The sequence below is a fragment of the Scyliorhinus canicula genome, chromosome 10 (assembly GCF_902713615.1).
Source record: "Scyliorhinus canicula chromosome 10, sScyCan1.1, whole genome shotgun sequence".
Lineage (NCBI taxonomy): Eukaryota > Metazoa > Chordata > Chondrichthyes > Carcharhiniformes > Scyliorhinidae > Scyliorhinus > Scyliorhinus canicula.
In genome coordinates, this window is record NC_052155.1 from 41,500,556 (window position 1) to 41,528,217 (window position 27,662).

The following is a 27,662-nucleotide window of genomic DNA, read 5'->3' on the forward strand; positions in this document are numbered from 1 at the left end:
ATATTAAGTTGTCAGTCCTGCCCTTCCCTTAACCGTGTCTCTATGATAGCAATGTCACAATTCCATGTGTCAACCCAGGCCCTTAACTCATCAGTTTTACCTATTACACTCCTAGCATTAAAGACTATCCACCCTTGTCATACTCTCTCGTCATTGAACATAGCTGAATTTAATCTGACTTGCTTCCTTTACTTTCAGCTGCCTAGGCCCCAAGTTCTGGGATTTTCTCCCTCACCATTTCAATACCTCTCTCCTTCATGACATATCTTAAACCTAATTCACTGACTAATCTTTTGGTCATCTGTTCCAATATCACTTTTTACGGCTCAGTGTTAAATTCTGTCTCGTGTTACATGTACAATATAAATTAAAGTTACTGTTACACTAACCTGAGATAGCAACAGGTGCAAGCCCTTCTGGTGTTTTGTGTGCTTCATCTTCTGTCTCTTTAACTTCTGACATCACTCTCTCTTTCTTGAAGTGGGATCCTCTCCCCATTTTCCTCTCCACCTTTTCCTTATGCACACGGTGCTTACTGACTGTCTTATTCTTTGCAGCAGCTGCTGCTGTTGCAGCTTTAACAAGAGCTAACCAGTCCTATAAAGAAAATGTTCCATCATTCAGAATAATTTCTTTTGCAAGAGGAGGATAAAAAAAAGAATGTGCAACCCTGGAGTCCCTACAAGTTTCTTGTCAAGGTCTGAATAAGTTTATCCACTAAGATTTTAAATTGAATCTTTGGAGTAGCTGTGCCCTGGTTCAAGAGAAAACATCAGCCCGGTCTGTTGTTCCGATGTCATTACCATAGCTGAAGATGCATACGTGCTTTACATAAAGCCAAAATTGGGCTCAACTCAATTACTCAACACTGCTACTAGTGGAAACTATTGGAACCATATTTAAAACATTTTCGGCTTGGAGAGAACTGGTGAAAAAAAATGAGCAGCATTGTGTATTCCAGTTTGTCACCATAAGAATGTACTCAGGGAAGAAAACCTGCCACAAATCAGGACTGCGTTACATATGTTCTATGTGACTTCAGACAAAAAATGCATGTTTGACTCTGACTACATGAAGGAAACCCACGCAGACACGGGGAGAACGTGCAGACGTCGCACAGACAGTGGCCCAAGCGGAAATCGAACCCAGGACCCTGGGTTCTGTGAAGCAATAGTGCTAACCACTGTGCTACCGTGCCACCCGTGAGGATAATCAGTGAAGAAGTTAAAAAATGCACTCCAGTCCCTTGGAAGGTCTTGCTATTGAGTAGCCAAAACAACATACCAGGGAGATATTGGGTTCAAAAGTCAGTCGGTATTGCATTAGCTAGAGTAATGGTAGAGATGTCCAGAAGTTACTTTGGGGTAGGGGCAGATGGAGTGGGTGAATAGGCCGCAGCTTCCTCCTGATCACTAAACAAATCCCTCTTCAGCACTTATGGATGTGGAAATCATCCAAGGACAGTTAGCCTGCAAAAACCAAGTTCACGTAGAAATAGTGGTCACTTAGATGAACAAAGAGCATAGAGTAACCACACAACTGGATCCCATGGCAGCAACATAATTTTTTAGAAGAAGGAGGTGTGACAAATAGGGAGAAATAGGAAGAAATACAACTGCAACAAGAATTTTAAAATTATAGCATGTTAGACCTGTCAACAAATCTTTCGCAATCAACCGATCAAAGGGCTTACCTGCCCTTTTGCGTCTTCAGGCATTGATTTTATATGCATTCGCTTCAGAGAGCGTATAACTCCATCATAAAACTGCACTGTGTAAGTACCTATGAAGAATCAATTAAAGCATCATAATCAGTTCATTAGGAGAACACATTACAAGATAAACAGGAATGGAGGTCATAGATGTTACAGTGCAGTAGGAGGCCATTCGGCCCATCGAGTCTGCACTGGCTCTTGGAAAGAGCACCCTACCCAAGCCCATACCTCCACCCTATTCCCATAATCCCATAACGCAGTAACCCCACCCAACAATAAAGGCAATTTTGGACACTAAGGGCAATTTGGCATGGCCAATCCACCTAACCTGCACATCTTTGGACTGTGGGAGGAAACCGGAACACCCGGAGGAAACCCACACACACACACGGGGAGAACGTGCAGACTCCACACAGACAGTGACCCAAGCCGGGAATCAAACCTGGGACCTTGGAGCTGTGAAGCAATTGTGCTAACCACTATGCGACCGTGCTGCCCCAGGAAGCACTGTATCTTTGTTCAGTAAACCACAAAAAAGGTTTAATTTGAAATATTTTATCAAACTATTTTATTCTTATGACTCTGATCGCATCAGCAATCCCAACTGCAGACAGATCAGGTCAGGTCAGGTATTGATTGATTACAAAAGCCACATGCTGCACAGCAAGTCTGAAAATACAACCCACTCAATTTTTTTGTTAATGCAAGCCTTTACAATAAAGTTTAGCTCTGATCATTTTCTATTACTGCATGGTGGAAATAGTAAACATCAACAACAAAAAATGCTGTAGGATACTAAACATAGAAGAAACTTCAAGGTGTAGAGGTTTAAGGAAAACAGTAGCCTAACATCTATTGTTGGAAAATTGTTGGAATCAATTATTAAGAAAGTAATAGTAGATCCTCAGGTTAAATCACCACCAGTCAGCTCCCCCCCACCTCCCTCAAAGGGGAAAGCAGCCTATAGTCATCTGGGGCTACAGCAACTTTACCTTTTACCCAATAACACATTTGGAAAATTATAATCTAATCAAGCAGAGTCAGCATAGGAAAGGGAAATCGTGTCTGACTAATTGAAAGGAGGATTTCATGGAAGTCTCAATCAGAGTGGATAGAGAGAAACCAGTAGATATGTTGTATTTGGACTTCCAGAAGGTGTTTGAAAAAGGTACCTAACAAAGTCATAAAATGGTGTTGGGAAGTAGTATATTTGCATGGATAGAGAATTAGCTATTGGAAGGAAACAGCAAGTGGGGAAAGGGGGTTATTTTTCAGGGTGGTGACCTGTAACCAGTGGGGTTCCACAGGAATAAGTGCTGGAGCTGCAACTGCTTACAATATATATTAATGACTTGTAAGAAGGAAGCAAATGTACTGCAGCCAGATTTGTGACAGTACAAAATCAGGTGGGCGAAAAGGCATGTTGCAAGAGTGATACAGTTTGCAAAGAGATAGTGATAGGTTAAGTAAGCGTGCAAAAAGTTGTCAAAGAGTGTAATGTGGGACTTCCGGTGGCGCCCTCGAGGAGGCAGGTCGCAGGTCGGATCGCTCCCGCCCGAGATGGGCAAACGGACCTTTGTTTACGGACTTTTTAGGTACCGGGCAGCCTGAATCGGTGGAGGAGACGACAGGGAAGAGGCTTTCTTCCCGGGGTATGGGCGGCTGGACCAGAAGCGGTCGAGTGGAGCGGCAAGGATCGAAGCGGGAGCAGCGGGGAACCCAGGCCGGGCGGCCAAGCATGGCGGACGGCGGGGACCGAGGAGCGGAGGCTCACTGGCCAAGGGAGGAGCAGATGGAGTTTTTCAAGAACTGCTTCGCCGAGCTGAGGAGGGACACGCTGGACCCGATGAGAGCGGTGATGGACCGAATGGTCGAGACACAGGCGGCCCAAGGGAAGGCGCTCAGGGAGGTCGAGGCGAAGCTCTCCAGTCAGGAGGGCACGGTAACGGAGCTGGAGCACGAGGTGGAGGAGCTGAACGCCCGTCAGAGAAGGATGCAGGAGCAGCTTGAAGAGCTGGGGAACAGAGCCAGGAGGCAGAATTTAAGAATCGTTGGCCTCCCCGAGGGCTGCGAGGGGTCGGATGTGGGCGCATACGTGACGGGTATGCTTGAGGCGCTGATGGGACCGGAGGCCTTCCCTCGACCCCTGGAGTTGGATGGGGCACATAGAGCCCCCGCAAGGAAGCCCAGGATGGGCGACCGACCGAGGGCCTTGGTGGTCCGCTTTCACCGGCTTGCTGACAGGGAACGTGTGCTGCGATGGGCCAAGGCGGAGGGGAGCAGCAGATGGGAGAACTGCGAGGTGCGCATTTACCAGGACTTGGGACCGGAGCTGGCCAAGAGGCGTGCAGGATTCATCAAGGTAAAGGCAGCCCTCTACAAAAAGGAGGTGAGGTTTGGAATGCTATATCCTGCAAAGCTTTGGGTTACGTTTGAGGAACTCCACTACTACTTTGAGACACCAGAACAGGTTTGGACCTTTATTAAAGACAAGAAGCTGGACTTGAACTAATGGGCACTGAGTTCTTTCAGTGCTGTACAGTGGCGGCGGTCTGTTAACTTAAAGTTGCTCTGACTAGGACTTTTACTAAGAAAAAGAAGCTGGACTGGAACTAAAGGACTCGGGGCTTTCAGACATTTTGTGTGGCGGCGGTTTGTTAAACTATCCTGTACTGTAATGTTTTATCTAAGATTGTTTTCAGCCTGGACAGAGAGTGGGGGTTGGAGGGCGCACTGTTTAGGGTCCTTTGGGGGGATCGCAATGGGGGGGGGGGGGGGGGGGGGGGGGGGCTTGTGTTTGGTACCTTCTGGTGCGAGATCGGGGCCTCTGATGGGGGGATGGGCTAGGGGCTAGTCACGGGACTTGAAAGGGCTCGGTGGGATACAATTAGGTTAATGGGTCCCTGGTGGGTGGGGGGAGGGCCTGAGCGCTGGGACGGGAGACAGGTAGGCGCCAAGGGCAGGGGTCAGTGTGACTAGCGTAGGTCAGGGGGCACCAGGGAGATCGGAGGGGGGGCGGGGCGGGCTAGGGCCAAGCGCAGGGCTGACCTGGCAGGCCAGGCCTGGGGGAGTAGGGGAGACCAGGCGGGGGGGGGGGGGGGGGGGGGGGGCGGGGGGGGAGAAGAGGGTTAGGGCCACGTTAGCTTAGTGTAGTGGAACACGTGTGGCATGGGTAAACAGAGCTGGCAGGGAAAGTGCCGTATGGAAGGATTTTTGGTTTCAACATTTATTAACATGTTTAGTCTTTCCCACTGTTCGTTTTCACTATGTTAAGGCTCTTTGCACAGGGCCATTTTTCGCTTTGTAACTGTTACAAATTTGTGTTAAATAAAAAACTTCAAAAAAAAAAAAAAAAAAAAAAAAGAGTGTAATGTGGGAAAATGTGAAGTTGTTCATTTTTGGAAGGGAGAACAAAAGAACAGGGTATTATTTAAACGGAGAAAAACAGCAGAAAGCTGCAACACAAACAAACTAGGAGAATACTTGTGCACAAAACACAGAAAGCTAGCACACAGGGGCAGCAGGTAATCAGGAAGGTTAATGTAATGTTTGCCTTTATTTCAAAGGGATTACAGTACAAGAGTAGGGGTGTCTTGTTGCAACTGGACAACTGTACAAGTGTGAGACCACATTTGGAGCACTGTGTGCAGTTTTGGTCCCCTTATTTAAGGAAAGATATTATTTCATTGTAGGTGGCTCAGAAAAGGTTCACTCAGACGATCCCCCGTATGAAGGGTTGTCTTATGAGCAAATGTTGAACAGGTTGGAACTCTACTCATTAGAATTTAGAAGAATGAAAGGTGATCTCATTGAACCATATAGGATTCTTAAAGGGCTCGACAGGGTAAATGCTGAGAGAATGCTTCCCCTCATGGGAGAGTCTAGGACCAGAGGGCATAGTCTCAGAATAAAGGGGGTGCCAATTTATGACTGAGATGAAGAGGAATTTCTTCTTTCAGAGGGTTGAGAGTCTTTGGAACTCCTTACCATAGGGAGCTATGGGGGGGTAGAGTTTTTGCGTATATTTAAGACTGAGATAGATAGATTCTTGATTAGTAAGGGAATCAAGGATCACGGGGGGAGGGCAGGAAAATAGACGTTAGGAATGTCGGATCAGTCATGATCCTAGTGAATGGCAGAGCAGGCTGGAGGGACCGAACAGCCTACTCCTGTTCCTATTTCTTACGGTCTCACTATGGCAGAACCAAAAGGAGATGCACATATGACCAAATCATTGATCAACGGGTCGAGTTTTAAACAGAATTTACAGGAAGAAAACGGGGTTCCAAAGCATGGGGCCAGATAGCTAAAGGCACAGTCGCCAATAGTAGAGTGAGGGAAAGGAAGTTGTACACTTGAGAAACCCAAAGAGTGTGGGGAGAGTTGGTTGAAGGGAACATTTTGCTATAGGTAGTTAAAGAGGTAGACAGGGATTTTAAACATGAACAAAATACAACACGAGATATCGGGAAACTGAAAACCAATGTAGGCCAAGCAGGACAGAAGTGATGATCAAGCAGAACGGGAAACAGTCCAGAGTGTTTCGGTTGAGGTGAAGGTTTCAAAGGCTGAAAAATCACCACCGAAATAATTATACCTGCAGTTAACAAGGGAATGGTTGAGAGGGTTAGCGGCTGATAGGCGTGGAAGAGAGATTTGAGAGATAGAAGACAACAATCATTGCTGGAAAACAAAATACATATTTTGTCAAAGCTTTATGTCTTGCACGCTTCAAGACACTTCGCAGAATACCACTGCAAGAGAAATCAACAAATCTACACTGTCTGAGAAGAGAATGCTGATCGATGGCAAGTTGACCCTGATTGGTAGAGGCACTGCCATGGAGAATACACCAGTTGATGGTGATTAACAGTTAACTGCCAAGCATTGTTTGAAATTTAAACCAGGCTGTTTGACTCTGATTTGTCATGGCATTGTCAAAAGGAATGAACCAGCAAATGGCTGTCACTTATTTTGTTTAGCTGAAACGGGCACAATGTTCTTTCTGTCTGCATATGTAGCTTCTAGTTCATTCAAATGCATCACCTTGTGACCAAAAAAGTAATTCCCCTCCATGCTCCCATTTTGACTTTTATCCTTGGCATCCTAAATGTGTTTCAGTGAAGCCACGGACAACCTATTTCTGACTTGTCGACTTTCGATGACAGGGATGTGCTGAGCAGACTCGGGAAAGGTGGAATTCCTCCTGGAAACTTGAAATTAGGAAACCTGAAAGGGCGGCACGGTAGCACAGTGGTAGGTACTGTTGCTTCACAGCAGCAGAGTCCCAGGTTCAATTCCCGGCTTGGGTCACCCTGTGCAGAGTCTGCATGTTCTCCCAGTGTCTGTATGGATTTCGTCCGGGTGTGGCAGTTTCCTCACAAAAGTCCCGAAAGATGTGCTTGTCAGGTGAATTAGAGAATTTACAGTGCAGAAGGTGGCCATTCGGCCCATCGAGTCTGCACCGGCTCCTGGAAAGAGCACCCTACCCAAGGTTAACACCTCCACCCTATCCCCATAACCCAGTAACCCCACCCAACACTAAGGGCAATTTTGGACACTAAGGGCAATTTATCATGGACAATCCACCTGACCTGCACATCTTTGGACTGTGGGAGGAAACCGGAGCACCCGGAGGAAACCCACGCACAGACGGGGAGGATGTGCAGACTCTGCACAGACAGTGACCCAAGCCGGAATCGAACCTGGGACCCTGGAGCTGTGAAGCGATTGTGCTATCCACAATGCTACCGTGCTGCCCCTTGGACATTCTGAATTCTCCCTCAGTGTACCCGGACAGGCTCCGGAGTGTGGCGACTAGGGGCATTGCAGCAATCCAAGAAAACAATATCGAAGCATCAGCTTAAATCATGAGCTAAACATTTTTGTTGGAGGCTTGAACTTTATTTTTCCTGTGTAGAGTGAGAAAGCTGCAACTGAGTCAAATTAAAATTAGAATTGAAGGAGGAAATATTGTGAGGGATGTTCAGGTCCAAATGTAAATTGGCACCATGTAAAGATGTCGTTCAGCGAATTGTACACTTGCATCGAAGAATAGCCACTTAGACCCATAAATCAGCAAAACAGCACGTGCAGCAGAGTTGGGGAGGAAATCAAGGAAAAGCTCATTTCTTACCCTCCTCACTAATGTCTTCAATCTTGGCAGGGTAGTAGCGACAATCCGTCCAGCGGGCCAGAACTTCATCTCCAGTTTTGAAATCCTGCACAGAGGAAACACTTTTTCAGAAATTGCCAAGTTTATTTGGAACTTAAATACAAAAAAAGCTTAAATTAGTGGGGCTTTCCAATAGATTTTGTAAAATTATCTTGATGGTTGCACTGATATTTTGCAAACCATGCAATGGTTCCTAACCCTTATCCCACTGCCTACTCAACATCTGATCATGCCAGTGAAATGGATCCATATCGGTGTGTGTGAATTGAGTAAGAGAGGAGTAACCAAAGAACAAAAAGAATGAGAAGATAGGACATGGCGATTGAGGAGGAGATGAAGTGCAGGCATGAGAGGGAAGAGGTAGGAGGGAAGGATTGAGGCAGACCGTAAGAAAGCACATTAAAAACACACAAAGAGAGAAGTACAGAATGTAAGTCGGAGAGATTTGCATTTATATAACTGCTTTCATGTCATAAGAATGTTCGCAGTGCTTCACAGCCAATGAAGTCACTGTAAAGCAGGCAAGCACGGCAGTCAATTAGAGCGCGCGAGAGAGAGAGAGCGAGAGCGAAGAGAGAGAGATTGAGAGATGGACAGAGAGAAAATCATGGAGGGTAATAGGACATGACTAAGGAAAGAAAGTATTAGTCACAGTCAGAAAATAAGAGATAGAAAGCGACATAAGATATACGCACACACACACATACACACAAAGTGGAGACACTAAAGTAACTGATAAGAACAGACATGAACATTAAAAAAACCCACAAGCTTCTCCCAGAATGCTAATTCTGCACAATAATATCAGTGATATTCCCAATAGAATGGTATTTCATTGTCTATCGAGATGTTACTATAAAACCTCTGTAAAAGTTTGATTTTCTGTTCTTCCTGGATCACCTGTGCCAAAGCCGGTATTCATTATTCTCATGTTGGCTAATCAGACATGACAGCCACCTAAATCCTTCCCCCCCATCCAGGTTGCGTTTACATGGAATCACAGAATAGTACAACACCCCCTCCATTGGGTATAATCTCTCAAAGTCCAATTCATCACACTGCCCCGTTATATGGAAATTCAAGAGGGGGGGGGTGTTGGTGATGTATTTACTTTGTTTTGTAATGTTGTGCATGCTCAATGTAAAAATGTAAAAATTTAAATTAAAATACTTTTCATAAAAATATAGGAGTTCAATTGGGAGGAGAACATAAAGCATGGGGAATATCTTTCACCATTTCAAGACAGCATTCACACTCCTGCCAATCAAAAAATAAATCCCACTGCAGGTCAGATAATAGTTACCTAATTTTTTCCGGATGTTTTTTAACCTTTGCAAGTAACACCAACTGACTGGAGAAAAGTTGGGGAAGAAAGAGGCAACTAATTCCAAGATAAATACAACTGACATTGTGCAGCAAGAGCTCTTCCCATTGACAATAGCCAAGTGCTCTTGGCATCAGATCTACTTCTGGAAAAGCCGCCTGGTCTAAAAATCTTCACTTACTGTAATCTCTTCATCGTCTTTGAGTGCTTCTTTTCGTAGTGACTGTCCCTCCAGAGGTCGTAGGCGATGACTATCCCAGTAAATCCACTCATTGTACCGATGGCTCCATCTCTCAAAGTGAATCAGCATTTTTCCTTCCTCATAGTCGATCTTTTCGATTCGTGATGTATACCTTCAGGTGATACAAAAGGGGAGGAAAATTATTTATTAATTATGAAATGCAACGTTGTTTTTATAATAATCTGCTGCCAACGGAGATTATAGTTTTAAACACAATTAACCATATATCTCTAAATCATAAACTCCCACAATAGCCTAATGAGGAAATGCTTCGATCTGGAGATGGAAAAAAAGAGACACCAGAAAGAAAGTAAGGTGAGAATTTTGATGGCTTGAATCTATACAGAGCTGGTCCTTGCCTCAAATATTAAGGCCATTTGTTTTCCTTTGTGGTTTGCTTGGGTATATTTAGAGATCATCAATGGCAAAATCGAAAGTTAATGGGGATCAAGGGGAAAATTGTCTAGTGGCTTGAGTCATGACTGGCACAAAAGATGGCTGGGCTTGTTGAAAGGCTGACCATTTCAGTGCCAGAAGTTTTTCACGGTAATGTTTTGGGTACACCAATTTTAGCTGCCTCATTGGAGGCCTTTAACGGCATCATACCAAAAGTGAGGCTTTTCACTGATGACTGCAGTGTTTAGCTCTTCACTATTTCTCAGTTAATGAAACAGCTCATGCCTACTTGCAGAAAGACCTGGATGACAGGTTCAGCAGCCAAAGGACAAGTAGCCTTTGTGCCTCATACAGCTGGATAACGACAATCTCTGACAAGAGACTGCTTAAACACCTCTCATTATTAATATTGAATGGCACTAACATCACCAAATATATCACCATTGGCATGTCACCATTAACAACCAGAAGGGTCACCATTGGCCAGAACTCAACTGACAGCAACAGAAATGTCATGGGTAATGAAGGTCAGAGTCTGGGTATTGTGTCACGAGTGGTGCACCTCCGAACTCCTCAGAGCTTCTCAATACCCTGCACTTGACTGGAAATGCAAGTTGTAACGCAAGCTGGATTCCATACAAATGAAATGAAATGAAAATGAAAATGAAAATCGCTCATTGTCACGAGTAGGCTTCAATGAACTTACTGTGCAAAGCCCCTAGTCGCCACATTCCGGCGCCTGTCCGGGGAGGCTGGTACGGGAACAAAGCATTCCTCTTCATCAGTATTCCATCTACCAGCTTAAACATCCCTTCCTTCCACCACTTAAAAGTACCATGGCTGCAGAATGGCAACTCCGAAAGGCTGTTTCAACAGCACCTCACAAAGCAGTAACCACCAGCGCCCAGGACCACAACAGCAGGTGTATGGGACACAGTCACCTCCAACTTATCCACTGAGTCCCACAACATTCTGACTTGGATTATGTGTTACCGTCAATTCTTTATTACTGGATCAAAATCCTGGAACTTGCTACCTAACAACATTGTGCGAGTACCTTCACCAGAAGGACAGCAGAGGTTTAAAAAGGTCCACGGTCACCTTCTCAAGGATAACCAGGTGATAAATGAAGGTTTTGTCAGTGACACCTACATTCTGAGACTGAATTAAAAATAGACCATAGATGCCGAGTATACATGGCAACTCAGTTTGGTCTTGCTTCTAAATGTTTATGAACTAACCCAGTTACTCGAGCCAACCCCGGAGCGACAGGTACCCGCCCGGAAGGTGAACCCAACCTCGCAGCCCCACGAAACCAGACTCGCCCACGGACATCCCCTCCAGCGACTCTGACACCGCCACCATCATCCACGACTCCTCCGAACGCAATCACCTACCTTACGCAAAGCCAGCCCTGCCAGCCGAGAGCAGCCGCCGACCCAGGAAGATGGGAAAACGTGCCGGCCTGAAGATGAAACTTAAATTACACAGCTTCAAGACTCCTCTCCCCAGCGTACACCTGGCGAACGTCAAAGCGATTGAGAACAAGCTGGATGACCTCAACGCTAGACGTACCTCCCAGAGTGAAGTGAGAAACTGCTGTATGCTCTGCTTCACCGAGACATGGCTCACTCCAGCCACACCAGACTGTGCCATGCAACCCGAAGATTTTTCAATCCACTGAATGGACCGCACAAAGGCCTCAGGCAAGTCGAAAGGCGGGGGTGTTTGCCTCCTGATCAACACTTCCTGGTGCTCGGATGTGGTATCCCTAGCGTGCCATTGCTCCCCAGACCTAGAATACCTAACCATGAAGTGTTGCCCCTTCTACCTCTCACTTCAATTCACCTCTGTACTCATCACAGCAGTCTACATCCCACCCCAGGCGGAAGTGAAGAAAGCACTTACGAACTACTTTCCACCATCAACAACCAAGAAACAAATCACCCCGAAGCCCTGACAATCATGGCTGGAGACTTCAACCAGGTCAACCTCAGGAAGGGCCTACCCAAACTCCATCAACATATCTCCTGCTCCACCAGAGGTGCAAACACCTGGGCCACTGCTCACTGCTACATGAGCATCAAAGGAGCCACCTGCTCCATTCCCCGACCTCACTTTGGGAAATCGGACCACAAGTCGGTATTCCTACTTCTGGCTTACAAACAGCAACTCAAGTGTGCTGAGCCAGTCAAGAAAACCGTGCAGTGCTGGTCTGAGGAATCCGAGACATCCTCCGTGACTGCTTGGAGACTGTGGACTGGCCCATAGTCAAGGCCTTTAGAACATAGAGTGCAGAAGGAGGCCATTCGGCCCATCGAGTCTGCACCGACCCACTTAGGCCCTCACTTGCACCCTATCCCCATAACCCCTCCTAACCTTTTTTGGACTCAAAGGGCAATTTATCATGGCCAATCCACCTAACCTGCACGTCTTTGGACTGTGGGAGGAAACCGGAGCACTCGGAGGAAACCCACGCACACACGGGGAGAACGTGCAGACTCCGCACAGACAGTGACCCAGCAGGGAATCAAACCTGGGACTCTGGCGCTGTGCAGCCATAGTGCTAATCACTTGTGCTACCGTGCGGACCGAAGGCCGCGGCAGCTAACCTGGCTGAGTACGCAACCACCATCACAGACATTCTCAGTAAAAGTGTTGAGGACTGTGTACCAAAGACGACAATGCGGGTATTCCTGAATCGGAAACCCTGGCTCAACCAAAAGGTTCACTCCCTGCTGAATTTCTGGAAGGAGGCTTTCAAGTCTGATGACCCTGACCCATATAAGAAATCCAGGTATGACGTACGGAAGACATCAGGGATGCAAAAAGACAATACCGCACAAAATAGAGTCCCAGGCCAACTACGCTAATCCACAATGACTATGGCAGGGCCTACACAATTGCACAGGCTACAAAGCAAGGCCAGGCGGAATATCTGGGGCTGGAGCATCCCTACCTGATGATCTGAACAAGTCTATGCCCACTTTGAGCAGTCAGCCAATGCATCAGTGCCACCTGCCCCAACAGCCCAGGACACACCCATACCCACTATTACAGCCTCAGAGGTAAGAGCTGCCTTCTTGGAAGTGAATCCGCGGAAAGCGATGGGCCCCGACGGAGTCCCTGGGCAAGCATTCAAGAGCCTGCGCAGACCAGCTGGCAAGTGTATTTGCAGACATCTTCACCACCTCCCTCCTCCGCTCTGAGGGCCCCACCTCCTTCAAGAAGACCACCATAATACCAGTACCAAAGAAGAACAAGGTAGCCTGTCTCACCGACTACCGACTGGTGGCCCTAACGTCTGTTATCATGAAATGCTTCGAGCAACTAGTCATGAGACAGATCACTGCCAGCCTCCCAGACAGTCTCGATCCACTGCAGTTTGCCTATCACCGCTGACGCTAGCTCACTGGCTCTGCAATCAACACTTGAACAACAAGGACACCTGTGTAAGACTGCTGTTTATAGACTACAGGTCCGCCTTCAACACCATTATCCCAACAACACTAATAATAAAACTCCGCAATCTTGGACTTGATCCCTCCCTGTGCAACTGGATCCTCGACTTCCTCACCAACAGACCGCAATCTGTCAGGATAGGCAACAGCGCTTCCTCCACAACAGTCCTCAACACCGGGGCCCTGCAAGGATGTGTGCTCAGTCCTCTACTGTACTCCCTATACACACATGACTGTGTGGCAAGATTTAACTCCAACTCAATCTATAAGTTTGCGGATGATACGAATGTGGTGGGCCGCATCTCAAACAACGACGAATCAGACAACAGGAGGGGGATAAATCACTTGGTTGCATGGTGTACCGAAAACAACCTCTCTCTAAATGTTGGAAAGACCAAGGAGCTGATCATCGACTTCAGGAAGTGCAGCACGACACACAGTCCCGTCTGCATCAATGGCTCCGAAGTGGAGATGGTCGATAGCTTTAGGTTCCTGGGGCTCATCATCACCAACAGTCTGTCCTGGTCCACTCACGTTGATGCAACAGTCAAGAAAGCCCAACAACGTCTCTACTTCCTACGGAAGCTAAAGAAATGCAGCTGTCTGCATCGACTCTCACAAACTTCATGTGTGATAGAGAGCATCCTATCCGGCTGCATCACAGCTTGGTATGGCAACTGCTCGGTCCAAGATTACAAGAAACTGCAGAGTGTGGTGAACTCAGCCCAGCACATCACACAGGCTTGCCACACCCACATTGATTCTGTATACACCTCCCGCTGCCTCAGGAAGGCAGACATCATTATCAGACACCCCTCCCAAACCAGGCATTGCCTTCTTCCAAACCCTTCCATCAGGCAGAAGGTACAGAAGTCTGAAGACCCGCACATCCAGACAGAGGAACAGCTTCTTCCCCACAGCTACAAGACTCAACGACTGCCCCTCGGACTGATCTGCTCCCTGTAAGAACACTATTCACGATGCCCTTTGCTGCTCTTGCTCATGTATTTGCTTTGTTTGGCTCCTTGTAACCAATCACTGTTTGTCGATGTACCATTTGTCAATTTTCTCTGTTGATTATTCTTGTGTCTACTATGTACATACTGTGTATGTTTCTCGGCTGCAGAAAAATACTTTTCACTGTACTTCGGTACATGTGACAATAAATCAAATCCTCGACTTAATGAGGTATGCCCCAATTATGGGGAGGTGTCTGCAGTAATGCAATTAGAAGCAGATGCTAAAAGGATAGAGGTCACATGTTTGACTGCAGTGCAATGGTTTTGCGAGTTCGAACAGTAGCAGCACACCTGGTTATTTCTTATCACTGGACAAATGACGGTAGAATTTATTTTTGCAAATATTTTTAACCTGTTAATCCAGTGAAGGAAATTGTCACTCCTTCCATTTTGGATGTTGGGTACCAGCTTCAGGTGCACCAGGGTATTATACATAGCAAACCACTTCTACTCTGTCCTCAACCGAATACATTAGTTTCAACATCCAAAAATACTCAATGTAGTTTCTCACATCAACTTCTTGTAGCTTCAGAGGCTAAATGCCAAATTTTGTGCTTAGCAGGCAACAACTTAGGGAAAGTCTGAACCTAGATTAATTCCCAAAAAGACCCTCACAGACAGAGGAAAATCTCATCAAGCGTTCTGGATTGGGTAAATCAAGTTTTGCAGGAAATTCAAATTTGGACACATACCATTTCTGCAGATAATCCTGGGCCTCCAAACGAGCTCCCACCGCAAACACAATTCCTGGCCGACTTGGAGGATTTCTGCTCATCCTTGTCTCTCCTCCTTTTATTAATCACCCTTTTCTGCTGCCTAAAAAAAAAAAATTTTGTTTTATTAAATAGCTTGTTAGATTTTCTTTTCCGGAAAAGCATAATATCACGCAGGTGATGGAGGTTGCGAGCTAAAGCTGATGAAGGCTGGAATTATTTGGATGGCAGCTAGCAATAATTTGAAAGGAAGCAAATGTAAGTAAGTAAAATAGAGACAGGCAGACCTTGAAAGTGCAACATGTACATTTAATGCTTTACAAAGTAAGTCTGCGTCACCCACGCACAAAGAACTACATAATATTGAAAGCACTAGTGTGCAGTAACATCAATTTTATAGCACATATAATGAAACGAAAAAAATGCCAAAGCATTTATTTATTTTTTTTAAAAAGGCAGTTGCTAAGCCACGGAGGAAAAGATGATAACCAAAACATCTGGCCCCAAAAGTGTATTTTAGGTTTGCAAAAGACAGAATGATATTAAAATTTAGTGAAGATGTTCCAGAGAGTGGAGAAAATACCTTACCAAAGATCAGGTTGACAGGAGGAGAGGACACAAAGTGCTTCAAGAGTATGCTCAAGGAAGGACTGGATTAGAATTTCAAAAGATGAGGAACGCAAGCATACTGGGCAGAAAGGCACTCCAGGCAACAGACTGAATGACTTGGGAGGGGGGGGGGGGGGGGGGGGGGGGGGGGGGGGGCTCCGGCCAGACAAGGGGGGGGGGGGGCAAGCAAGCAGCCCTTCGGCCGGACAAGTGAGGCCGTCGGGCAAACAGCCCTCCAGCCGGACAAGTGAGGCGCCTGGGCAAGTAGCCTACCGGCCGGACAAGTGGGGCTGCCAGGCAAGCAGCTCTCCGGCCAGACAAGTGGGGCAGCCGGGCAAGCAGCTCTCCGGCCGGACAAGTGGGGCCAGAGGGCTGTAGCCAGGCACACAGCCTTCCGGCCGGACAAGTGGGGCAGCCAGGGAAGTAGCCCTCCGGCCAGACAAGTGGAACGCATTCTCATAATTTCATACTCTAACCCCCATTACAATTATGTGAATTCACACTGTACTTTCAGCAATGCCAAGATATCCTTCAAGGTTTTGGTATGCATAACTAAATGAAGCACTCAAATTATGGTCTAACGCGTTGTTGCATAACTTGCACCCCTTTGTATTCCCTAAAAATGATGGATAACTTTCAATTAACCTTTTAAATTCATTTTCTGTAGCTGTCGACTTGGTTTAATTATTTTTCCAAATGGACCCGTAAATCTCTCTTTGGTCCTTCAGTTTGTAGCTTCTCACCGTTTAAAAATACTCTGACCTACATTTCTTCAGTCAAATGTGAATGACCTCACCCGTCCCCACATTGAATTCCATCTTCCATTTTGGTCCACTCACATCAGTGTCACTAAGTTTCTGCTCCCATATACAATATTTACTGTGCCACCTACATACTTTCATCAACAAAGTTGTATATGCGGCTCTCGATCCCTTCATGAGTCACTGATAAATAGTGACAATCTAACGGCCCAAATACGAATTAGGAGTAGGCCACCCAGTCCCTCGAGCCTGCTCTGCCATTCAATAAGATCATGGCCTCTCAGATCTCAATCCACATTGTTGCTTACCCCCAATAACCTTTCACTCCCTTGTTAATCAAGATTCTATCTAGCTCTGTCTTAAAAATATTCAAAAATTCTGCTTCCACCGCCTTTTGAGTAAGAAAGTTCCAAAGACTCACAACCTACCAAGAAAAGATTTTTCCTCATCTCCATCTTAAATGAATGGCCCCTTATTTTTAAACGGTGACCCTTAATTCTAGATTCTCTGATAAGAAGAAATATCCTCTCCACATGATTTGAGGGAGGCAAATGTTGTTCCCCTGTCCAAGAAAGTGAAGAGGGAAATCCCTGGGAATTACAGACCCATCAGTCTTACATCTCTGGTGAGCAAAATACTGGAAATGATTCTGAGAGATAGGATTTCTGATTATTTAGAGAAACATAGTTTGATTAAAGATAATCAGCATGGCTTTCTGAGGGGCAGGCCATGCCTCAAAAGTCTTGCTGAATTCCTTGAGGATGTGACGAGATACACTGATGAAGGTCGGGCGATGGATGTCGTGTTTCTGGATTTCAGTAAGGCATTTGAGAAGGTTCCCCCATCAGAAAGTCAGGGGGTTTGGGATACAGGGAAATTTGGCTGTCTGGATACAGAATTGGTTGGCCGAAAGAAGACAGCGAGTGGTAGTGGATGGCAAATATTCCGCCTGGAGGTCGGTGACCAGGTCGGTGTCCCGCAGGGATCTGTTCTGGGACCTCAGCTCTTTGTGGTTTTTATAAATGACTTGGATGAGGAAGTAGAAGGGTGGGTTAGTAAGTTTGCCGATGATACAAAGGTTGGTGGAATTGTAGACAGTGTTGAGGGTTATTACAGGTTACAACAGGACATTGACAGGATGCAGAGCTGGGCTGAGAAGTGGCAGATGGAGTTCAACCTAGATAAATGTGAAGTGATTCATTTGGGAAGGTATAACTTGAATGCTGAATACAGGAGTAAAGGCAGGATTCTTGGAAGTGTGGAGGAACAGAGAGATCTTGGGGCCCACGTACATAGATCCCACAAAGTTACCACCCAGGTTGATAGGGTTGTTAAGAAGGCGTATGGTGTGTTGGCTTTCATTAACAGGGGGATTGAGTTTAAGAGCCATGAGGTTTTGCTGCAGCTTTATAAAACCCTGGTTAGACCACACTTGGAATATTGTGTCCAGTTATGGTCACCTCATTTATAGGAAGGATGTGGGTGCTTTGGAGAGGGTACAGAGGAGATTTACCAGGATGCTGCCTGGAATAGAGGGCATGTCTTATGAAGAAAGATTGAGGGAGCTAGGGCTTTTCTCACAGGAGCGAAGAAGGAAGTGAGGTGACTTGATAGAGGTGTACAAGGTGATGAGAGATATGAATAGAGTGGATAGCCAGAGACTTTTCCCCGGGCAGAAACGGCTGTCATGAGTGGACACAATTTTAAGGTGATTGGAGGAAGGTATAAGGGAACTGTCAGAGGTTGGTTCTTTACACAGAGAGTGGTGGGTGGGTGAAAGCACTACCAGCAGAGGTGGTGGAATCAGAATCATTCGGGACATTTAAGCAACTCTTGGACAAGCACATGGACAGCAGTAAATTGAAGGGGTGTACGTTAGATTGATCTTAGATTAGGATAAGTAACCGGCACAACATTGTGGGCCGAAGGGCCTGTATTGTGCTGTACTGTTCTATGTTCTATCCACCCTATCAATATCCCTCAAGCGCTCAAAGGTTTTGATCAAGTCGCCTCTTACACTTCTAAAGCCTAGTGGATACAACCCGAACCTCTGCAACCTTTCCTCGTAAGACATTCCTGCTTCTAACGTATTTACATCTTTGTTTAAATAAGGAGACCAATACTGTGCACAATACTCCATTTGTGGTTTCACCAATGCTCTGTACAACTGAAGCATAACGACCGTACTTTTGTAATAATAATCTTTATTATTGTCACAAGTAGGCTTACATTAACACTGCAATGAAGTTACTGTGAAAATCAATTTTCTTTACAATAATAACATTCCATTAACATTCCTTTTTTATAAAAAATGTTTTTATTGGTTGTCACATTTTTATGTTACACATCCCCATTCGTACTTCTATTTTGCCCATTTTGCCTTTGTTGGACTCCCAATGTTGGCCCCAGCGTGTATTGCCCAGTGTGCTGATGTTGTGTCTGTTATTCCTGCTTATCCTCGGGCCCGTCCTCTGCAGCTATGCCGCCTGTGTCCCGTGGTCCTATTGTATTGGGTTTTTTTGCCCCTCCCCCTTTTCCTTTGCATTTTGTACCTCATCTGTGCCTCTCTCTCTCTCTCCACACCACCCCCCCCGCCGCACACTACTGGTTGTTGACTACAAACGGGTCTTGGAACAAGTCATGAACGACTTCTACTTCCTGTGGAAGCTCACTTCCGACCCATGGATGGCGAATTTTACCTTCTCCAGTTGGAGGAATTCCGACAGGTCCTACAGCAAAGTCTGCAGCTTTGGGCGGTGCTGCCGATCGCCGGCCGACCAGGATTCTTCAGCGGGTAATTAGGGAGGCAAAGGCTAGGGCGTCAGCCTCCCTCCCCATAAAGAGTTCTGGCTACTGGGAGACCCCGAAGATCGCCACTTTTAGACATGGCTCTACCCTCTCCCCCACAACCGTGGACATACCTCGAAGAAGGTCGGCCAGAACCCCACAATTCTGAGGCAGTCCAAGAACATGTGGGTGAGATTAGCCAGGCCTCCCTGGCACAATTTGCAATTGTCCTCTATCTCCAGGAAGAACCTGTTCATTCAGGTTCTGGTTAGGTGCGTTCTGTGCACCTCCTTTAGCTGCACTAGGCTTAGCCCTCCGCATGTGGAGGTGGAGTTTGCCCTGTTTAGTGTTTCAATCGAGAGTCCCCCTGTACTTCTATGCCTAGTTCTTCCTCCTATTTTGCTCTTGTCCCGTCCAGGGGGAGCATACCTCCTCCAACTGTCGTCCGTACAGGTCCCCACCGCTCCCCAAGTTGCCAGCATCCAACAGTTCCTCACCTTGCAAATGACTTGGCATCCAGGGGCACATCATCGTTTCCCTACGGAGGAAGTTTTTGACCTGTATGTACCTTAATTCGGTCCCTTTGGGTAGTTGGAACCTCTCCACGAGTTTCTCCAGAGTCACCAGTTTGTCATCTGCGTACATGTTCCTAAATGTCAATGTCCCCCGTCCTGTTTCCACCTTCGAAGGTGGCGCCCATTGTTGCTGGCATGAACCCGTGGTTGTTATAGATGGGGGCCATGGTGGTCATCTCGGTCAGCCCGAAGTGCTGTCTCATTGGATACCTCGTTCGGAGTTTGGCTACCACCACTGGGCTTTTGAATGTTTGGTTAGATGAGATGACTGCTGTTGTGACGAGGGCTCAGAGGGAGGTCCCTATGCAGGAACCCTCCTCCATCTTCACCCATTCCGCACCAGTTCCTTCATCCATCCCCTTGCTCTTGCCCAGTGGTAGAGCTGTAGGTTCGGGAGGGCCAGGTGGCCCATATTTTTCCTGAGTAGAACCCTTTTTTGGATACTCAGGTTCTTCCCCCCCCCGCCAAACACAAACACCATGATTAGTTTATCCACCATGTTGAAGGCGGCCTTGGGGATGTTAATCGGAGGGATCTGAACAGGAAGTGGAACCTTGGCAGCATGTTCATTTTGATCATCTGCACTTTCCCTGCCAGCGAGGGTGGGACTGTGTCCTACCTCTACAGGTCCTTTTTTACTTCCTCCACCAGACTCATGTGGATGTGTGTCCAGTCATGAGCTGTTTGGATCCCCAGGTAGCAGAATTTGTTTTGGGCTTCTTTGAACGGTAATCCCACCAGCTCTGTCATCCTTCCTTGCGCATTCGCCAGGAAGAGTTCACTCTTGCTCAGGCTGAGTTTGTAATCTGAGCAGGTTCCAAGAACTTCATGATCCCTTCCATACTGGGATTAGACTTCCGGTCGGTGAGCGGATTGGCGCACTGAGAGGAGCTCCCGCAGGGTAACAAAGTCGGGGCCTTTCTCTCCGCAGCGGCAAACGACGCAGGCCAGGAGAGGAGCGGCGAGGACCGAAGCGGGGCCCAGCCGGCGGTACGGAGGGCGCGGAGGAGCGATCAGCGACCTAACCACCCCCACCAGGAGGTCGCGGGGTGCGACAGCCCGAACGGAGCAGCGGGGACCGACCCAACCCCCCGCCCCCACCTCCCTCCCCCAACCGGCAGCGACCACCACGAGGCAAGGACAAAGAGACTCTGGACAAAAGCCTCTCTCTCTCTCTCTATCCTGGGTGAGTGAGGGGAAAGGAAGAAAAAAGGACTTTTACAAAAACAAAACCCAAAAGAAAACTGTTAAAGAGAGGGGGAAATATATTATTTTCTCTCGTTTTACACTCTCCTCTCCCATCCAAAACATGCCCACCCGAGAGGAGTTGTATAAAAGAGGGAAAAAAAATAAAGTGGTAAAGGAAAGAAGCGAAGAGAGAAGAAAAAGGGAAGAGACAAAAAGATAAAATAAAAATAGGGTGCGGAAAAGAAAAACAAGGGGAGAAGAAAAGATGAAAGGGAAGGGGGAGGAAAAACTACCAGAAGGGAGCCAAGGCAGAGGAAGAAAGGACACCAGAGCAGACGGGACAAGGGGCAAGCCAGCTCAGGCGAGCGAATCAGCGCACAAAGCGGCGGAACGGATGTATCGTTGCATCAAAAAGAGCTGGACAGATGGGCAGCACGGTGGCGCAGTGGGTTAGCACTGTGGCCTTACGGCGCTGAGGTCCCAGGTTCAATCCTGGCTCTGGGTCACTGTCCGTGTGGAGTTTGCACATTCTCCCCGTGTTTGCGTGGGTTTCGACCCCACAACCCAAAAATGTGCAGGGTAGGTGGATTGGCCATGCTAAATTGCCCCTTAATTGGAAAATAATGAATTGGGTACTCTAAATTTTTTTAAAAAGAGCTGGACAGACAGGTGCCCTCTCCCCTGGGGCCAGAGGGGGCCTGGAATTGGAAGGCAGCCTTTACCGAGGCACTGAGGGATCAGCTGCAGGTAATCAAGGCAGAGTTGAAAGCAGAAATAGAAGCCGCAGTGCAGGCAGCAGTGGCCAGGGCCATGTCAGGGGTGCAGCAGGCTCTGGCCAGACTGGAGGAGGAATTGGATGCCCAAGGGGAGAAACTGGAAGCCCAGGAGGCGACCACTAAGGAGCTGGAGAAAGCAGCGACCGACATGAGCGACCGGGTCACGGCCCTGGAGAGGGAAGTGGCGAGACTGGGCGCAACACAGGGGAGCCTGAAGGGCAGAGTGGACGACCAGGAAAACTGCTCGAGAAGGCAAAATGTAAGGATAGTGGGCCTGCCAGAGGGGATCGAGGGTAGAAACCCCACAGCATACGTGGCTGAGATGCTGGGCAACTTAGTGGGGAAGACAACTTTCCACAACCCACCAGAATTGGACAGAGCGCATCGGTCGCTGCGCCTGAAGCCCAAGGCAGGTGACCACCCGAGAGCAGTCATAACTAAACTGCACAGATACCAGGATAGGGAGACAATCCTGCGCTGGGCCAAGAAAAATAGAGCCTGCAAATGGGAAGGCCACGCCATTCGAATTCATGAGGATCTTGGGGCAGATATAGCCAGGAGACGGGCTGAGTTCAACAGGGCGAAAGCAGCTCTCCACAAGAGCAATGTGCGTTTTGGTATGCTGTACCCAGCGAAACTCTGGGTCACATACCAAAACAGGGAGCACTTCTTTACAACCCCCGCTGAGCCAAACAGGTTCATCGAGAAGCACGGGCTGGAAAACCACCAGCGAGGGTAGGGACGAGGGGCCCCTGGCAAGGGGCAACGACACGCCGAGGGGGGGGGGGGGGGGGGGGGGAGGCAAGGCCAGGCCCCCCCCCGCCACGGCAAGAACACCCAGAACAAAGAGCAAATCACTGCCCGTGGGACCACTCCAGTTGGGAGGCCAGGCCCCAGCGCAAGGGAACGAGATCAATGGAGAAGGGAGAGCAAGCGGGAGGGGTGCAGGGTAGGATGGGGGAGGAACGGGCAGAAAACCGTAGAGGCCAGGTGGGGGAGAAGCGAGACAATAACCCCCGAGAGGGGGGCCACCGTACTAGCAGGAAAGCTAGCGCCGGGGGCACGCAACAAAGCAGGGCCGCAGCGCGCCCCCAACGGGGGGGGGGGGGGGGGGGGGGGGGGGGAGGCACCAGGCAGGGGATGGGAGGGGGGGGACCCGTCAGAGCAAATGGGGACAGGAATAGGGGAAAGGGGGGCAAAGGAGGGGAATACGGGGAAGGAGGAAGAAGGGAGAGACCCCGGGGGGGGGGGGGGGGGTGGACACAGGGAGCAAGAGACCGGGGAGGGGGGATGCAGGGAAGGAGGAACAAAGGAGGCTAGAAAAGGAACAGGACTACAAAGTGCCACAACCAAGGGACCGAAACAAGGAACTGCTGCAAGCACCCACCCAGTACGGTCTTTGGGCGAAGGGAGACCCCAGAGTGCAGGGGACTACCTGCATGGCAGACATAGTGGACGGCCATGGCGGGTGCCCCCGGGACAAGGGGAAACCCCGGAGCGCAAAGACCCGACCGCGTGGAGAGAGCAGCAATAGCGGCCATCCTGGACGGCCCCCCAACAAAGAGAAACCCTGGAGGGCAGGGGCGCGTCCACCAGATAAGCGCGGTTAATCCCACAGGAGCGAGGGGTCAGAAGCCCCCCACCAGGATAGTCATCTGGAACATAAAGGGACTTAATGGCCCAGTGAAGAGATCCAGAGTCCTCACCCACCTCAGAAATATGAACGCCGACATAGTCTTCCTCCAAGAGACGCATCTGAGGGAGCAGGACCAAATGCGGGCAAGGAAGGGCTGGGTGGGACAAACCTACCATTCCTGCTATGGCACAAGGGCTAGGGGGGGTGGCGATCTTGATCGGCCAGAGGACGATGTTTAGGGCGACAAGGACGGTTACAGACCCGGGGGGGACGGTACGTCATGGTCAGCGGGTTTCTGGATGGGGCACCGGTGGTACTAGTCAACGTGTACCCGCCCAACTGGGACGACACGAGTTTCATCAAAAAGACCATGGCAGAAATCCCAGACATAGCGACGCATCGACTAATTATGGGGGGGGGGGGGGGGGGGGGGGGGGGGGGGGGGGGAGGAGAGGAGAGACGGGGACTTCAACTGTGCACAGGACCCAAAGACGGACAGATCAAACCCCAAAATGGGGAAAACCTCAAGCATGGCAAGGGAACTCGGTCACTTTATGGAGCAGATGGGAGCGGTGGACCCCTGGAGGTTCGCCCACCCGGAGGAGACGGAATTCTCCTTCTCCCCAGTACACAACGTATACACCAGAATTTACTTCTTTGTGGTGGGGAAGACGGTGCTTCCACGGATAGACAAAGTGGAGTACTCCGCAATTGTGATATCAGACCACGCTCCACATTACATGGACGTGCGGCTAGAGACGGGAAGGGCCCAGCGCCCCACATGGAGGTTGGACGGTGCCTTACTAGCTGACAAGGCCTTCAGCGAAAGGATAGTGCGGGCCATAGCAGAGTGCACGGAGAACATCCAAAACGGGGCGGTCTCTCCCTCCACGTTCTGGGAAGCGCTAAAGGCCATACGAAGAGGGGAAATCATCGCTTTCAAAGTGCGAAGAGATAGGGAGGAAAGGGTGGCTAGGCAGCAGCTGGTCGACTCCATACTGGAGGTAGACCGTAAATACTCCGAGGCCCGACCTTGGAGCTCCTGGCAGAGAGGAAAGAACTACAAAGGAACTTTGACCTGCTCTCCACCAGGAAAGCAGTGCACCAACTCCGCCAGACGCGCGGGACCCTGTACGAACACGGAGACAAAGCCAGCCACCTGTTGGCACACCAGCTGAGAAAGCAGGCAGCCACCAAAGAAATTGCACAAATCAGGGGTACCGGAGGCACGTTGGAAACAGAACCAGAAAAGATTAACAAAACCTTCATGGCCTTCTACCAAGAGCTGTACACCTCAGAGCCCCCAAGGGGGGAGTCCGGGGTGAAACGGTTTCTGGATGGACTGGACATTCCAGTCGTGGGGGAGGGCAGAAAACGGGGCCTGGAAGCACCACTAGCACTGGGAGAGATCATGGACAGCATTAGTTCCATGCAGACGGGGAAGGCGCCGGGACCGGACGGATTCCCGGCGGACTTCTACAAAAAATTTGCGACAGCGCTGGCCCCGCACCTGCGGGAGATGTTCATAGACTCGCTAGCTAGGGGCACACTGCCACCCACGCTAGCACAGGCCTCAATCTCACTGATACCTAAGAAAGACAAAGACCCAACGGAATGTGGGTCATACAGACCCATCTCACTGCTAAACGCAGACGCCAAAATACTGGCCAAAATCCTAGCCAAAAGGCTAGAAGACTGTACCTGAGGTGGTCACAGAGGACCAGACGGGCTTCGTCAAAGGTAGACAGCTTACCTCGAACATCAGGCACCTGCTGAACGTGATAATGACCCCCTCCGGGGAGAGACCACAAGAGGTGGTTGTCTCCCTGGACGCAGAAAAGGCCTTCGACAGAGTCGAATGGAAATACCTCATAGAGGTACTGGAGCGGTTCGGGCTTGGAACAAGGTTCACCTCTTGGGTAAAGCTCCTATACAACGCTCCCATGGCGAGCGTACGGACCAACAATACCAACTCCCAATACTTCCAACTGTACAGGGGCACCAGACAAGGATGCCCATTGTCCCCGCTGCTGTTCGCCCTAGCGATCGAACAGCTAGCAATCGCGCTCAGGGCAGCAAAAAGTTGGAGGGGGATCCGAAGGGGAGGCAGAGAGCACAGAGTCTCACGCTATGCAGATGACCTGCTCCTCTACATTTCGGACCCACAGAGCAGCTTGGACGGGATAATTGCACTGCTGAAAGAGCTTGGACCCTTCTCGGGCTACAAACTCAACATGAGCAAAAGCGAGATCTTCCCATTACACCAGCAATTGGGGGGGGCAGCACTAAAGGGGCTGCCACTTAAACAAGCCCGACACAAATTCCGCTACCTGGAGATCCAAATAGCCCATGACTGGAAAGGGATCCACAAATGGAACCTCACCAGTCTGACGGAGGAAGTAAAAAAGGACCTGCAAAGATGGAACACACTCCCACTCTCCCTCGTGGGGAGAGTCCAGACAATCAAAATGAACATAGTGCCCAGGTTCCTCTTCCTGTTTAGATCCATCCCGATCTACATCCCCAAGGCCTTTTTCGAAATGCTGGACAAACTAATCATGACGTTCGTATCGGGGGGGGGGGGGGGGGGGGGGGGGGGGGGGGGGGGTAAACATGCTAGGATCCCAAAGAATGTCCTACAAAAAACAAAATCCAGTTAGCCCTCCCAAACCTACAATTCTACCACTGGGTGGCAACAGCCGAGCGAGTAAGGGGATGGATCCAGGAGCCAGAGGCCGAGTGGGTGCGCGCGGAGGCCTCCTGCGTGGGGACCTCCCTCCGGGCCCTCACCACGGCAGCACTCCCATCCCCACACAAAAAACACTCCACCAGCCCAGTGGTGATAGCCACCCTCCAATCCTGGAACCAACTGCGGCAGCAATTTGGCCTGACCAAAATGCCTGACAAAGCTCCCATTTGCAACAACCATAGGTTCACACCAGCACTGACTGACAGCACCTTCAAAAGGTGGAGGCAGGACGGAGGGACTCTGACAGTCAGGGACCTATACACGGACGGCAGGATCGCAACACTGGACGAACTAACAGAGAAATTTTGGCTAGCCAGGGGGAACGAGCTATGGTATCTGCAGCTCAAAAACTTCTTACGAAAGGAGACAAGGACGTACCCACAACCGCCACGCCCACATGTTCTGGTCTTGCCCCAGACTGGTGGAGTACTGGACAGCCTTCTTCGAGGCAATGTCCAAAGTGGTGAGGGTGAGGGTGGAGCCATGCCCGAAAGTGGCAGTCTTTGGGGTCTCGGACCAGCCAGATCTATTCCTGGGGAGGAGGACGGACACCCTTGCCTTTGCCTCCCTGATCGCCCGCCGTTGAATTCTGTTTGGCTGGCGGTCAGCAGCACCACCCAGAGCTGCAGACTGGCTGTCCGACCTCTTGGAATCTCTCCATATGGAGAAAATCAAATTCTCCACCCGAGGGTCGGACGACGGCTTCCACAGAACGTGGGAGCCATTCACGCGACTGTTCCGGGAACTGTTTGTGGCCAACGAACAAGAGGAAGAATAGCCAGGTAGCCAAGAATCAGGGGAACTTAGTCAAGAACCAGGGGAGGGTAGCCAAGGCATGAAAGGGAGAGAGGGACTGGGAGGGAGGGGCGGCTAAACCTGAAGAAAGGCAAACCATGGGGGGGGGGGGGGGGGTGGTGTGAACCGTGGAGAGAGGGGGGACAGGAGAGGTGAACCAGCGGGATGGGTGGGGGGCAGGGAAACGGGAGCCGGAAGGAAGGCACGGGTGCCAAAACGTGCATAACATCTCCAGGAGCGGGGAACGAGGAGGTTGGGGATGGAGGATGGGAGGAGCAGCGGAGGCGAGCGGGGGACGGCGGCGAGAGCCGTCCGGGAGAGGCGGGCGACAGCGGCCCGCGACCCGGCCAGGTGTCGCACACTGTGGTTAACTCCCCGGCACCCAAATGTATATTTGCCCCCCCTCCCCCAGTCCCCGCCACCCCTGCCCACCCTTCCCCCCACCCCACCCCCCGCAAACAGTCGCATACTTACGTGGTGTAAATAATTCTGCCAGATGCACAGAGCTGCTGCTGTCGAGCTGGTGCACAGTACCCCACCAGTTAGTCTAATTATACCTTGTTCAAAAACCCAATAAAAACATTTATTAAAAAAAAATGATCCCTTCCATACTGGCTTGTGGATTAGAGATGTAGAGGAGCATGTCATCTGCATAGAGCGAGACTATGTGCTCTGACTCCCCTCGAGATACCTCTCCAGCCTTTTGACGTTCCAAGGGTGATCGCCAGTGGCTCAATTGCCAG

General features: G+C 49.2%; 1 protein-coding gene across 6 annotated transcripts in view; it reads right to left on the bottom strand.

Moving 5' to 3' along the window:
* The window catches only part of phf20l1 (PHD finger protein 20 like 1), a 167,913-nt gene that overhangs the window by 123,303 nt on the left and 16,948 nt on the right, over positions 1 to 27,662 (bottom strand). For all 6 annotated transcript variants that reach the window (XM_038808819.1, XM_038808818.1, XM_038808821.1 and 3 more), the window contains 5 exons: positions 15,023 to 15,146; positions 9,395 to 9,566; positions 7,851 to 7,935; positions 1,694 to 1,782; positions 390 to 597 (listed from right to left, as the gene is read on the bottom strand). In XM_038808819.1, coding sequence (XP_038664747.1) covers positions 390 to 597; positions 1,694 to 1,782; positions 7,851 to 7,935; positions 9,395 to 9,566; positions 15,023 to 15,105 — 637 coding nt within the window. In that variant the 5' untranslated portion in view covers positions 15,106 to 15,146. The remainder of the gene's footprint in view (positions 1 to 389; positions 598 to 1,693; positions 1,783 to 7,850; positions 7,936 to 9,394; positions 9,567 to 15,022; positions 15,147 to 27,662) is intronic.